Genomic DNA, 15751 nt, shown 5'->3' on the forward strand with positions numbered 1-15751 from the left:
CTTCCAGGAAGAGTTCTGCACTGGGGCCTTCCTCTTTCTCCGGTATACCGAGGATCCTGAGATTATTGCGTCGCGCCCTCCCCTCACTGTCTTCGGCGCGGCTTTCCAGTTGGGTCACCTTTTGGGCAATCGTAGTGAGCTGCTGTTCCATGCGATGGATCACATCTTCATTGCTGGACACCCTCTGTTCTGCTTCACCCACTCTGGTCGATAAGTTGCGGAGGTCTTGGTGTATGAGGGACACCTCCGAGGATAAGCCGCCCATTTTAAGTTCCAAGGACGTCCTGGAGTCCCCAATCGCTTTCATAAGGTCTGACAAGGAGATAGGAGGGTCGCTGAGTTCTCCAGGGTTACTTTCTTCTTCTAGGGGTTGAGGCTCGCGCTGGGGAGGGGCCCCCACGGTATAGAGATCCATCTTGCTCTGTAGCGTTTGCCTCCTGGTTTTCTCCTTTCCCATGTTGTGATCGGGTTCTGTGTAGCAGGGGTCTAGCTGTTCTCTCGAGGCGGACGATTGCGTACAGGCTGCGCGGGATGCGCACTGTGAATCGCGGCCAAGGTCACGTTTGGGGTGTTCGCAGTGTCGTCGCTCGGCCTCACCAGGCGGCGTGATGTTGGCCCTTGTCTATCTCGGGCGTACCGAGTGGCCAAAGTGCGTAGGACTGTGCCCTTGTTCTACCGCGAGTGCTGCGCTTCGGGGTGTGAGGTAGGCCGCTCGGGGTGGTCCCAAGAGAGGCAGGGCAGTTCCACTGTTCACGCCGAGTTTTGGGGTCCACCGCGGACACGTAGGTAGTAGCAGCGCTCTGGGTCTGGTGCTGGTCTGTGGCGCACCTGTGTTCTGTGCAGGCTGGTTGCAAAAAGGGGTCGCGGGGGGGAAAAACAAGCAAAGCGTCCGCCCCCCACTCCCTTGTACCTTCTCGTGGGTGCCTCTAGTTGCAGCGTGTCTTCCTCAACGGGGGAGCGCAGCTCACGGCTCCTGCTGCCGCTCGACCCCGGGTCTCGCAGTCTTGCTGATTGGGGGGGGAAGGTCCGGCAGGTGAGGCCGGTGCTGCAGCGCCCAGGCCGCAAAGCCTCTCGTAGTGTGTGGGCCACTGTTGTCCTGAGGGTGGAGGAGGTGGGGGGGGCCTCTCCACGGCCGCTCAATGGCCCCCGGAGAGCGCCGTGGGGTCGCGTTCCGTGCGACGATCTCGCCTGGGGACCAGCGAACTCAGCGCCTCCGGGGGGGAGGGGCGGTCCTCTTCTTCCGCCCGCGCCGCGATGGTCGCCTGCCGTCCGCCGGCAGTCCGCGGGTTGGTTCTGGCGTCTCCCGTTCCGGTTTCTCTCCGGAGTGCGGCGTCAGCAGCCCTGGTGGGGCCACCACCGCTGGCAGGCGGTTGAGGGAAGATTAGTCCGCGTAAAGTGGAAAATGTACAGGATGTTAGCAGCGGCCGCCGGGAGCCGTTGGTTTTAGCAGCGCATACGTCGCTCGCGCATGCGCACTCCCGATGTTACATTGTTAACTCCGATTCAGAATCCAATGCGTGTAAAGAAGAAACTTTACCAGATGGATTGGATTCAGACGAGAACAAATTGTGATAAATATCGCGACTTTGCTGAAAATATACTCACTAGGAAGCGATATGGTAATCCTGAACAATATTTGGTGCAATATCCCTCAGTGCTCCATAGGTGCGATTTTATCCTCCTACATTTCAACCTTTGGAACATGAGAGAATTGCAAGCTAGGTGGCTAAAGATCAAAAAAAGCTGAAAATGTATGTCATTTTTGTAACCAAGCAGGTCAAAGACAATACGCCACCTTATGGTCCAGTGCTTAGCTTTAGTCCTATTAAGAACCAAATATTTCAAGAAACCTTTGAATGACTATTGTGAGGTAATTCCGGATCATTTGTGGTCAATGATTCATGCAGGATATTTAACCCACATATGCATCAGTGCCCTAATCTTTCGGAAAGAACTAAAAATAAATGATGTTGAATTAATAAGTATTGTACAGTAAATATATTAATCACAGTAGAAATAGGATATGAGACTGGAATAGATGACATTATTATTTGCTGCATTATTTATGATCTATTTAGGACTTATCTTTTCTTCGCCAGCTTCCATTCATTCTTTTACTTGTTTTGCTTCTGTTTGTTTCCTTTAATTGACTGCTTTTTTAAAAATAATGTGAAGTGCTTTGTAGTAATGTGATTTTTCTTTTAAATCTATATTATAAAGTTGACTTAGTTCAGCTAAATCAATAAACCGAAATTCAAAAAGAAAGATCAGTATGCAGTTCAAGGTGAGTAAAATCTAGTGTTACACATTTAGAATGGCAGTATGCTTTTCAAAGGGCATAAAACCACATTAGTAGATTTTAAGGAGATTTACAATTGTTATGCTTCATCCCCTCTCCTAGTGAGACCCCCAGCACTTTTAGCTGGACTTCCGGACCTTTTTCTTTAAATCCTGAATGAGTGGAGCCTTTTTCCACTTCATTAATTCTTGTGGCCTCTCTCTTGTGGAACTCTATCCTTAGTATTCTACCTGTACTATGGAGTCTGCTCCATGGCTCTTAAAGGCACCTGTGTTTTTACTACTGCAGCACACAGCTTCTTATGGCCAGTGTTGCTGGGAACCCTTTAGGTTCTCCTTCACGATTATTTTTCTATAGCCTCAAGTAACTACAGTTCTTAAGGAGAGATACTTAGCGTCTCTCCCGAAACTCAGACTGGCAGACCTTCAGTGGAGTGCCAAAGGGATATCTAGTCCCCTTCTCTCTAAACCTGTGACTTTTTAGTCACATGGACAATCTCCTAGTTATGGCTGGTGGCAGTGGCCATGTTCTACCAACTATTGTGTAATTTGTATACCACAGGCTATGACCATAGCCTCGGTAGTGCACAATAGGGGCACCCAAGTGCCAACTTGGTGATTCCTTTCTTTTTTCATCATTACTAGTGTGGTTGTCCTTTGTTAGTCCTTCTACCATCCTGGGAGGGGGAGGCCAGTATTCGTTTTACCTTTGGCAGCAACCCTTGGGCATCATCGCCTAGGCTCCAGAGTGTCTGGGCAGGCAGGAAGTTTGGGAGGCGTCTTCCACACCCGTCCTTTGTCTGCCAGAGTGCCTGACTAGTTCCAGCTCCCACAGGGGCTCTGGCTGTCCTGATTGGACAGCCAAACGCCCCATTCTGTAAAATGCTGAGCGAGGTTGCAGAGGAGTGTGTGCTGGAACTGTATAAAAGGTGAGGGTTCTGGAGTGAAAAGCAAGTCCGCCACTGGAAGCTGAACTATCCAAAGTCGATGACCAGAGACACCTGCAGACCCTTTGCAACACTGAAGCGATCACTGCTGTCCTGACCCCTTTTTCTATGCGACAGGAGCTCTGAAGAAGAGGACTCCTTCCCTTTGGCGGGTGGGAACAACCAGTCCCAAGACGAACCTTGAATTGAGCCATCTCCCAAGGTCCTAGAAGTTTCCAGAGCTGCGGAACCCCAATACCAGGAGGCCTGCTGCCCATTTCGAGGGCATCGCCGTGGAAAGGCAGAATCCATCCAAATCTTTGCTGTACCCGTAAGGGCATTCCAGAGATCCAATCCAAATTGTCCAGACCCCCTCACCACAGTGCGGGCCTGAAGGAAGGGAAAAAGATTGACCGACAATCAGTGTCCTTTGTTGGTGCTGCAGAAAAGATGCCAAAACCACAGAATGAACCAAGAAGTTGCTGAAAGCTGTACCCCAGGTCATCCCTCAAGACTGCTGCTGAGAGTTAACCATCAATTGTCCTGCCTTCAGTCACCAGACCAAGGAATCCGGATGTTGTGCCCAGAGCTTCAACACCGCGGAGCATCCAGCACGAAAATGTTCTTTCAACCTAGGATACTGTTGGGGGGAGGTGGGAGGTATTGCTTACCTGATTCCAAGAAGTCGCTCCAGAGCATTGTGTGTCCAGGGCAACCCCCTCTTACCATTGACCCAAGCCACTGCTCGTATCCCCTCCTCAAGTCCGTTTTAAGGTCTCCCTTGTTAGTTAACGTACTGCTTCAATAACACTAGAAACTGGAAAAAATCCACCAGAACTTTTCGTAATTCACTCCTTGTCAAGACCTCAAGCCCTCCCCGAACTGCCTTTAGCTAGGGTTGTGTTTTTGGACTTAAAAGTCTTACTGGGTGAAGAAACCGTCTCTAGAAGCTTGAACTAAGCTGATCATTTTCCTCCCTTCAAGTAACTTCATTATATCCGTTTGCAGATTAAATGTATCACTATGTAAACCGTTGAAAACTGCATGAGTGCACAATAACCGATAATACGATAACATTGCCTTTTCCCTCTCTAACATTGCTACAAATGTAACCACGAACAAACAAGTGAAAGTGCCCTTTCAAGTGTATTATCAAGTATTCCTAAGTGTTCCAATATAAACGTCTGTACTATTTAAAGTGATTCTGGTGGAAATATATCGAAGTGTAAGTGCGTTTTTGCTGCGCCTCTCTAGCTAAGATTCAGTGTACTTGCCTACAGCTCACATCTTCCTCTTAAAATAAGCCTGACTGCTCTGCCACTCTACCAAGGTCCTGAGCTAGTACAGACTGATACTAAAACGTGGGGATCTAAAAACCACTGGGATAGCTTACTAAAGTCTTACTGCCAGTAGGACCTTAACACTCTGCTCTCCCCTTTTAGGACCCACATGATGAATCCGATCCAACAATACCTCCAAGCAGGTCTCCAGTTCCAATAGATCCGCTGCTGTGACGTTTCTCGCAGGTCTCTATGCGCCAATCCTTCCCAGAGCCCCTTTATCCTTATGTTGGATCTTCGAGCGGTTTTTTAGGTCTTTGCTCTGCATATACAAATTGTGTGTGACCCTTGCGAGTTGCTCCACCAATCTATATTATGTATGTCCTCTGCAAGTACTTAGATGGCATTTTCGGCCGCTTCGGTTCTCTCCCAGTTCTGATAGGTCACCTCTTACAGTGACAGGGCCAACTCCTTTCTGATAAATCTCATTTAGGATTGTAGTGTCTGATTTTATCACTGAAATCATGGAAGCACTGTTGAACTTCCTCCTTGGTAACAGCCTGCCCTGGAATCGGTGTTGGCGATGCCCCATGCTACTTTCTTTCTCTGGGATCCTTCATCTGCGGTCACGCCTGCCACCCCATCTCTCCGCCAGAGCTTCTGTAGGTTACCTTCTTGTGACTTCTTTGCGGGCTTGGGGATTGGATACACGTCATTGATATCATTCTTGTGCCTCAACGTCAGTGACTGCTGTGCCGCAGGGAACCCTGGTTCCTTCCTTTAGCCAACTGGTTCCTTCCTTTAGCCAACTGATCACCAGGGCAAAGGACCATTCCTCATCACTGCCTCCTTCCTTTCCTCAGGATGCACTCCAGATGGGGCTGGTCCACCTCTCAGGCGTATGCCCCACCGCCACTTCTCTGCCAGGGGCCACCACAGATAATCAAAACAGACTCTTGTCCTGTGTTGGCAGCTTGCAATGGCTAGTAGCCCCCCTGACCGGTTAACACCACCTTTGCTGTGTACAGTCCACTGGATAAAGGGGGTTTCCCAAGCTCCGGTCCTGAGGCGCTCACCACTGTAAGATATCCCTTGGGGGAGTTGCCTCATCCTTTTGCCCCATGCGCCCCAGACCCTTAGGCCAGGTTTTAAGCAATGGGAGTCAGGGGGCCTCGCCCTGCACCGGTTCCACCAATTCCCCCACTCACTGGGCGGTCAGCTCACGGGGGGGGAGGGAGGATGGGGGGGGGGGGTCAGGTCCCTGGGTTTGTTACTGTGATGTAGTCGCCAAGGGCCCCTGCTCCCTTTACTGGTGCCCTTAAGGTTGTCAGGCCCCTTGGTGGCTCGCACTGTTACCACTGGTGGCTGCTTCAAGGCACTCGCACTGAGGCTAACTCACCCTGTTTCAGGCAGACCCGCTCCTCACCTAGGGCTGCTCTGCACTTTCCAGCTCCCGGCCTCTCAGGCAGCCTCCTTTTCTTGGCAGGTTCTCCCGCTTCATGTGCTCTACACAGCCAGTGTGAGGCCGGCCTGCTCAGGCACCAGGGTGTCTGGCCTTCGCTCCGCTTAGTAGTTTCTTCACGCTGGGAGGTGTGAAGGGTGATGGCCGCAAGACTGCTCGGGGCTCCTACAGTGCTATCTGTCACGACTCCGCTGCAAGCACTATCACTATGCAGGCTCCCGCCGGGGGGGGAAGATTATTTCATGTGCTTTATTGCACAATTGGCCCCGGGGCAAGAGCTCACTCCTCACGGTGCTCGTGTCCTGGTGGCCATCTTGGAATCCTTTATAGTATTTTGATTGTAAATGTATAACTAGTACTTGCCTGAACTCTCAAATTAGCAAACAATAAAAAGATGTTGACTGCAACATTACGTACCAGAGGGCAAACCTACATTTTTTGTATATTAAATGCACTGTATTTACCATGTACACCATGTAATTCATCAGATAGTCTATTTTAGTCCGTTTCATCTTTGTTTTTCCACTGTTCCTCATAATCTTCGTGTCAGCACCTAATCAAACAAAAGCCAAAACAAAAGTAATTAATGTACTATATATTTTAACTGCTTGAAAAAACGTACACAAATGTAATGTTATGTAATTAGTTGCTTCTTTTCTGCCATCACAAGACATTTTATCAGTGCTACAATTAACGGGTATTGCTATAATCCAATTTAATGGTACTTGAGACTAAGTAAGCCTTGCTGGGACTTCAACAATATCCATGTGGGTTGAACCACGCGCTTAGCAGCGAGCACATTACTCACCAAGTTATTTGACCGGCTTTCTCTTTGAGGAAGGGGAGCTGCAAAGTAAGTGGCATCTATGTTGCCACTATTTTTGCAGAGTGCTCATACTGCCTAATGGCAGCTTCAGATCACCTGCACAACTACTTGGGATAAAAATTGGATCAGACCAAGAAGGTACAAAAAATAACTGCAAGCTCAGTATGAGCCGGCTTAACTCAAACTGGGTTCCAACTCTTGAATTAAGATACGAGTTGTGTAGGCTCTCTTAGTGAACATTCTGAAATCACATACCAGGATGATGGCAAGAACTTGGAAAGTGCATGTATCACAGTGAAAACACATGCGTCTACCATCCATACTAAATGTATTCCTTGCGATGCCAACCTTGATAGTTCGGTCGTTTTAGCCATTGCTATCTAGTGAGATTCTGCAGAAATCGTTAATAGGGTACAGTGTATACAAGCTGTATCAAGAACAGACGTACAAGCAAGCAGTGGAAACATAACATAAAGGCCCAGTACTGGACAAGCCACCATGCTTGGTAGTGCCATTTATTAATCATAAGTATAAATCCTCATTACCTGTGGCTTTTGACATTTCACAGACAAGCCTATAGTCCTATGCATGTGCAAGAAACTCACGAATGGGACAAAATATTCAACACAGCTATTTGTCCCATGTGCTTGTTTGGGGTCTGGAAGCAAGTGGTCAATTGGGACAGCTTGCTGGTCTCTACTTCACTCACCTTCCCAGGATATCAACTTCAATACAGTATCCCCCAGGCCCTTAAAATACTAAACATTCATGTTTACTCCCCTCATCTACGACATCAGAATTCCAAAGGCGAATATGTAAAGTGCCAATAGAAGTCACATCCTTTATAAATTACTTGTTCCAAAGCCCTTGTGCACAGGGCAAAGTTGTGTTGGGTGGAGGTTTCGACATCATTGTTTTTGTTAGTTTCCGTTGAGCCGCTTAATCAAATGAATTTGTTTATGTATTTTTAAACGTATATATTTTCTTAGTGTATGCAACTTGAAGTAGGTTGTCAAAGCGGTGTCCCTGTGTTAGGTAAGACTGTATGTAATAACCCTGTGGGCGACTACACCAACCTTGTCCTCTCGGCAATAGGTAACCCAACCTTTGGTATAGGCCTGTACTACACAAGTTGGTAGAGTGACTGAGCAGCCAGGCTCATCTCAAGACGGGGTCAATGTGAGCTGTAGGGGTGTAAGATTCAGTGACAAGAATTCAAGTAACACATACTCAAGGTTTCTTATTAAAATAATTATTAATTTAACAGTGTTTTAAAATAATCCTTCAGAAAGGGCAATATGCAACAATAAAATGCACTTAAAAAAAATACACTCCTTAAGTTTCTGTTAAGTAAGTAGATACCCTTTTGGGATGTGTCGCATACACTTCAAACACCCTCAGGTGATTACAACTGTTAGGACACTGTGGAAATTGATACACCACCTTAACACTTAATGGAATACTGAGGTTGTGGCAAAAGGAAAAGTTTAGGGACGGAAAACAAAGGTGAACGTGTTTCTCTGAACAGGTACGTACTTTACAATCCCCCAATGATGTACAGGTTAACCCTTTCCCAGCTATACAAGTAACCTATGTATGACTTTTTTGAGGGACAAATGAACACAAAGTCAAAGGGTCAGAAGAGTCTGCAGGGAGCCAGGACAGCCAATGTCAATTGAGCAAAGTCTAGGTGAGCTGAGGCACTTCTTGAAGATGGCACAAAAGTCTTGCACAAAGTTATATAGAGAGTTTGTAGAAAAGAATCGCTGTTGGGCCACAAGCTGGGAGGCATGTGAAAAGCAAAGATGCACACAACTCTGCAAAAGGCAGCAAATGCAAGTCTCCGGTGAGAGCAAGCAAGCTACATACAAGGAGGTAAGTACCCCTAGTTAGACAGTACCTTAGGTTTGAAGAAGGGTTCAGCTGGCTTCTGTTCCTGTTGTAGTCCTGCAGATCACTGTTGTTCCTGGGCCTCAGTTGTGGGGACAAGAGGGAGGACGTCTGGGGACTCCTGCACTACAGTTTGAAGGTTGGCGGCAGCAAAGGACTTATTCCAGATCAGTTGCACTTCGCGGTTTCAGCTACTCGCAAATAGCACCACCGCGGTTCTTGGACACCTTATGGGCTCCCCTTGCTTCTGGGGTCCAGCACTCTGCTTCGACAGAGTCCCTAGGATCTTCCTGGAGCATGGATCCAGCTTAAAGACGATGCACTCGTTCCTGGTGTTCCTGTCCCCTGGCACACAGTTCCAGCCGCAGCAAAGAAGTACAGCCAGCAGGGAGAGGGGTTCCAGTCAAGTTAGTCTTCCCTTGAGTTGGGGTCAGTTGGTCCCACCAACCCAAGGGAAGAGGTTGTTTGTTCCGGGCTTCTCTAGTCAATGTGAAATTGGAGCTTCAGCATGGCAGCACGGCTTCACTGAGCAAACCAACGGTCCAGGAGGGTGCATCAAACTTCTCTTCCAGTTTCTCTTTCGGTTCCTTCATCCAGTGGTCGACTCTCGCCTTTTATGCAAGTTTCTCAGATTCATTTGCAGCCTAGCTGTCACTCACACATTGTATGCGTCAAGCAACAGCTCCCTCTAGCAGTGGTAACAGGCGAAGCAGGCGCATGCCGCTTCGGAAAAACGTGCATCTGGCCTTTTATTATATACTGTAAGACTTATATTACCACTGCTAGAGGGAGCTGTTGCTTGACGCATACAATAATAAGACTTGCAAACAAAATGTGTATTTCAACAATGAGCTGCAGTAAAGGCCCAAGACAGGGTGTTAGGGAGAATTTCCATTTCTGTGCTAATTCCCTTCTACCTTGGAGACCCCCAGAACGGAATCGGAATACAGATTTTGCAAACCAATACCCTTCAGGCTACATGTAGTCAAGACAAAGGCAGCAGAGTGATATCTGGTAATGTGCTTGAATCCTAAATAGTTCCCAGATAGTGTTGGATTAAGTTTATATTTATCTCTGCATTCATAGAAAAAACATGTCCAATATATGTGAACTCTGATTTCAGAATAATAAAATAGTTATATTTATGCTAATGATGTAGTATAAACACTGATGGCTAAACCTTTAGAAACATTTTGGTTAATGCACCAAGAATTTAACAGTGTAGTAATGATTTATTATCTATAGCTGCATCCATCATGTGTTTCAAAAAGAAACAGGCCAGCTCAGATATTGGCAGAAATCAAGAGACCTCCTGAAAAATGCAGCTTATGTAAATTGGCCCCACACTCAATTTACAAGATATAGTGACTGGTTTCCTATAAAATCGCTTTGCAAAAGAACCACTGGAAACAAGAAACAGCAATTGGGCAAAAACCATTGCATACTATTCTAGGTATCTTGGCTTCAGAACCCATGGTCTGGTTAGAGTTTGTGAATGTCCACCTGAAAACAGATTACTGGTTTCCACCATAACAGGAGGTTTGAGTGTTGCAAACCTTGCAGGTCTTAAATTCTAGTGTATTAATGTAAAAAGCCCTTCCTGCATTCACATCTCTTACAGTGGCACTGCTTTCTAATATTCATCTCCAACCCCATTGTTTTGCTCCACATTGCCTCTGAAATGTAACAGTCTGGCAAGAACATACAGTGGTGCTTCATGAAAAGTCAGAATAAACATACCTGTAGCACTTAAAGGGGTCTGTTAGGTAAGCTTTTCATAGCAATGATAAATCTTCCTGACCTGTGTCAACCCCAGAACCTTTTGCTTTTACTGGTGGATTATTTTTCCTTATATTTCTGAAAGGGAACCTTTTCCCACACTCACAGAATCTCTTACTCTTTGTATAGGCGTCATTTGTAAGACTCTCCATAGTGTCTTTTAAAAGTTATCCTCTGACAACTTTTTGGCAATAAGTGCCTATTGTTGCTGGGTTGCCCTAGGGGCTCCCCTTTTAACCTTGTGAGAACTACAGTTCCCAAGGGTAGAAAGGATCTTTGGATCCCTTTTACATTTTATTAGGCGAGTCCAGCACCCCCCACTTTATATGGAGTGCTGGGGAGATATGGAGTATTGCCTTTCCCATTTTAAATGCAACTTTTATGTTATAAGGACAAACTTACCTTTAATGGCTGGTAGCAGTGAACCTTTTTATTAATTTGGTGCACCTTTACCGCAGGCTGTGGAAACATTTTACCAAAATGGCCCAGTCTTGTTTTTTTGCCATTTTAGTGTTCCTTGTCCTTTCTCAGTCCTTCCTCTGATATCCAGGGAGAGAAATTCAAATGCATGATTTTTATCTTCGGCCCGAGTCCTGTTCACTCCCTGCCCAGGCTCCAGAGTGTCTGAAGGCAGGAAACGAGGGAGGAGTCCAAAACACTGCAGCACTTTGTCTTCCAGCCTGAGTGCAAGATTGTGAATGTTACAAGGCTGTTTGATTGGCTAGATTCCTGCATAAAAGTCTGAACCTGGAAGCTGAAGAGGTAGTCGACCAATGGAACCAAAACCAAAGAGGAAGATGAAGAAACTGCATGTTAGGCAAAGTTTGTATGCAGTAGTCTTTGGGACCACTACACACAAATAGGACTACAGGTGAAAGCACAACCCACCTTTGGTATAAGTCTGTACTACAGAGTTTTTGGTATCACAGCTGAGCAGCCAGGCTTATCGCAAGAGGGAATATGAGCTGTAATGAAGTTACACAGAGGTCTACAATCACAGGTGTTCAAATAAACCTTTACACTCAAGGTTTCTTTGTTAAATACTTATTAATTTATTTAACTGTCAGTTATAAAACATTCATAAGCAGGAGGCAATATAATCACGCAAATATTCGTCAGTTCTGTACACTCTAAGTTTCTGAGGCATTCAGAATACTTTGAAGGAGGAGCAAAATGGCATAGGTTTTCAGAACATAAAAACAATACAATTATTTCTTAGGCAGTGCAGATATTTTGAGTTCACCAGAAGAGTCAATTCAATAGGCTAGGCCAAAGTCAATGGGCTAAAGTCTTGGATAGGATAAAGCAGTTCTGGTGGATGAACTGAAAAGTCTCTGCCAAGTTCTCAGGAATAGTTTGTAAAAAGAAGAATCATATGTTGGGTGACAAGCTGATTAGGCCTGCGAGTTGGGAAAGTTTCAAGCACAATCACCACGAGAGGCAAGTACTCTGTCTGGTTTTACAGTACCTTTACAAATGAAGAAGATGATGCAGCTGGTGACCTTTGTTCCTGGCAGTTCCTGCATATCTCGCTGATCCTGGGCCTCAGTCTGGGGACACGAGGGAGGACGTCGGCGGACTCCTGCACTGCACTGGGACTGGTCAAAGCCCGCAACTGGCAAACTTCAATTTCAGTGGCTGTTTCGAGTTTCAGCTACCGCACTGGTAACAACGCTGGTCCTGGCTGTCAAGGTGGACTGTCCTTGCTTCCGAGATCCTGCACACAGCTGAGGAGGGTCAGGCTTGGTCGGTCCGACGTTGTGGGAGTCCGGAGGATCTTCCAAACGCTTTAGGCCAGCTGTAGTCGAGCACAGAAGCTGGTGTCCCTCTCCCTGGTTATTCGGTTTCCTGCAGCACTCTGAGGAAAATACAACCAGCTGTGAGAATGGTATCCAGGTGGCTTAGTGTCGAGTTGATTGGTCCCACCAACTCAAAAGGGAGAAGTCGTCCTTGCAGGACTTCTCCGTCAAGATGAACTTGGACCTGCAGCAGGGCTTCACCGGGTAAACCAACGGTCCAGGAGTTGCAGCAGCCGTCCACTTCAAGCTCGTCTTCGGTTCTTTTGTTCCAGTGGTCGACTCTGCCTTCCAAGCCAAGAGACTCACCTTTTATTCAGTTCTCTTCCATTCATTCCAGCCTAGCTGTCACTCACTCAGCAGGGTGGCTGTCCTTGCCGGACAGTCAGCCAACCAACCAATCACCATAGAGTGCATGTGGGACTCCTAGAAAACTGAGCACAGGGAGTTTCGGGCACATCCCTCACTTCCTGCCCACTCCAGACACTCCGGTGCAGAGGCGGTCTTCAGTCCTGAAGCCTGCCAAAGGCAAATGAACAAAGGAACCAAACTAGGTTTGGCGCGCAGAGCAAAACTCTAGAAGGACCCTTTTCACAAAGAAATGGCGAAAAAAGAAGACCGGGACCTGTTTTTACAGAGGGGGCTCAGATGCCATCTTGAAAAACATGCTCCCGCAATTTAACTCTAAAGGGGTTCGTAGTCGGGAAAAATCATGGTAGTTCGCTGTAAAACCACTGCCACCAGCCATTTCAATAGGAAAGGGTTGCATTTGACCGTTACACAAGTATCTAGACAGGGGCTATGAAGTAACCTCTCCAGCACTCTATTGTAAGATATGGTCCACTGGGTCTAGGAATTTAAAAAGACTAGTAAAGTCAATTTCACTTTACCTACTCTGGGAAACAGTTTATCCCAGAGAAGGTATTTAAACCTTGGGAAAACCTGAAAAGGTTTCCCTGTGCCACTGCACTGAGGGTGCTGTGTGAAACATGAAAAGATGCCTATGGAGTTGGTTAGACTTCATAATTCAAAAAGAAACAAACACAGAAAACACATTGATTTGAAAAGTTCAAAGTCCCAAAGTTTATCAAAAGAGCCGGAGGGCTCTAAGGTGGGAGGAATTGGCACATTTTGAGAATTCTCCCTAATACTGCAGCCGAGACGATTTCCAACGACTGGAAAGCCTGCTGTCTAATCTTCCTTCCAATCGACCTGGGGACTCCAAAAACGATGACTCAGAGCCTGGTGAGACCCAATAGACTCAAGAAGACCTGCATTTTGAGCCATCCCACAACGAGCTGTGACCTTCCTGGGCTGCAAACCGCCAATACCCTCAGACTTCAAGCCTGAGTGCTGCACATAGTCTTCTGAAGAACAAATCTCGCTGAAACTTTTGTGGACTCCTGCTGGACCTCCAGAAGCAAGATTCCACCCCTTAAAGTCCCCCAACCAGAGTGCTGGACAAAGCTAGCAAGGACAATCGATCAGACAACCACCCTTCATTTAGTACCTTGAAAAGAGCGCGAAATCCACAGAGCCGCGAGATGCACCAAAGAATTATTTGTTGGGAGCCTTTCCGGTCGACTGATTCTGCAAGTTCCAATCATGTGCCTTTTCTTTCATCACCACGACCAAGAATGCAGAGACTGGGTCCTGTGCTGCTGCATCTTGAAGGCATCCGTCTGCAACATCATCTTTACTAAAGTCTTGGTGCCGCTCTTATGCAACCAAATTCTTGTAACCAGTTCTAAATGTATAATGCTGCGATACCCCCGGGTATGGGCGTTAAACAAATGTAATAAATATATGAATAAATAGGGTGGTGATTCCTGCGTTTGGGAGTTCACCCATGTCCTACGGTCAAACACATGTAGGGACCCTTCTACCATGTCCCTGAACACTTCAACTGACTCTAAAGTCAGTTACGTACTTATTAGATGGGAAATCCTCTGGAACTCTGACTTTACTACAGGTTGTGCCTTACAAACCAGTGTCCCCTACTGCCTCTGAGAACACTCATGCCCTAGATTAGGGAAGGACTCTGATGAAATTATAACACTTGTTGCAAAATACTTTCTTGCTAGGTGGTCGTGCTGTAACAGTTATTCCTGAAATGGAACAAGTTAGACGTGTTAAAGATATTACTTACCTTTGAATTGTGTTAAACTATTCTAGAAAGCAATGTCGGTGTAACTAGATTATTCCCGAAACTGAATATGTGTAATAGTTTACTAACAATAGGGTCTGCTTACATTGAATTGCATCCTCCCATTCTATGCCTTTTTAATACTTTGGTTTATTTACTATTGTGTTCATTTTTATATTGGTTTATGACTTTTTGCCTGTGTATATATAAAATAAACCATTACTTAACATTACATAATAGTGTATACACGTTTCTTTCAACCATATTTATGCTACACGTTCTTTGCACCTTCCCATAGCCCTCTCTCTCATCTAAGATAAGCCTGGCTGCTTTGCCATAGCTACCACTTTACTGGGTAGTACAGGCCTGTACCATGAGTTTGAGTCCTGTATTGCACAAGGTATAGTTTTATAGAGTCTTTTGGGTGGTGTAACACTGAGGTGTGGGGTCATGAATTTTGCATGGCATATTCTGTATTTCATTACCGAATTAAGGAAACTTTCTGGCTCGATGGGTCATTCCGTTTCGAGATAATTCATCTTTTTGGTTTTTCGGCACATTATGTTTTGTGGTGTTGGCCCGCCATCTACAGGTCATTTGTAGAAAGTGCTCATCATCGCACATCAAAGCTGAAACATGAACACCTGATTAATTTCTACCGCAAAATTTTGTAAAGGACCGGTACTTCACCCTAAGGACATCAAATGGAATTTTGCCACAATTTGATGATGACAGTTGAATCAGTAGATATGAATCCGGTTCCATGTTTAACAAAAAATGTCTTCTATAGGCTCTCTTTTCATTAATGTTTTAATCCCACAAATAGATTTTTACAGAAATGCCATGAAAAAAAAGGAAAAGTGTATTTAATCCCACCCAAATAAAAAGAAAAAAAAGAAAAATAATAAAATCGAAAGCTGAAACATGATCAACATTCGGAAGAAGGTAGATCTCAAGACCATGAAGCTGATGGAATTCAACATGCAGACAGAACAAAAAGTCCTCAAAAACCTGAAGCAAGACGTGGTAATCAGAGAATGTGGTACTAAAAAACAAAGCAACGGAACTGCTGGAGAAACTGAAACAAGACTTGCTGTTAAGAGAAATAGTGCTGCTGAACAACAAAGGAATGAAACTGCAGAAGAAACTGAAGTGAGATTTACAGATCAGAATAAAAAATCTGAGAATTGAAATCACAGGTGAAGCCGGGTAGTTCAGCTAGTTAGTGATACATATTCCTGACCTGTGTCAACCCCATAACATTTAGCTTGTACTTGGTAACTATTTTACCTTGTCCCTAGGTGAGTGGGAATCTTTTCCCCTCTTAACTACTCTTTTTATGGGGACC

The 15751-nt window shown here is 45.8% G+C and overlaps 1 protein-coding gene across 1 annotated transcript in view; it reads right to left on the reverse strand.

Moving 5' to 3' along the window:
* ATP8B1 (ATPase phospholipid transporting 8B1) overlaps window positions 1–15751 on the reverse strand; it is a 958513-nt gene that overhangs the window by 622821 nt on the left and 319941 nt on the right. The window contains exon 11 of the mRNA XM_069627043.1: window positions 6431–6519. Within this exon, the coding sequence (XP_069483144.1) occupies window positions 6431–6519 (89 nt within the window). The remainder of the gene's footprint in view (window positions 1–6430; window positions 6520–15751) is intronic.

This window comes from Ambystoma mexicanum, chromosome 6p (genome assembly GCF_040938575.1).
Source record: "Ambystoma mexicanum isolate Mex_15411 chromosome 6p, UKY_AmexF1_1, whole genome shotgun sequence".
In the NCBI taxonomy this organism is placed as follows: domain Eukaryota; kingdom Metazoa; phylum Chordata; class Amphibia; order Caudata; family Ambystomatidae; genus Ambystoma; species Ambystoma mexicanum.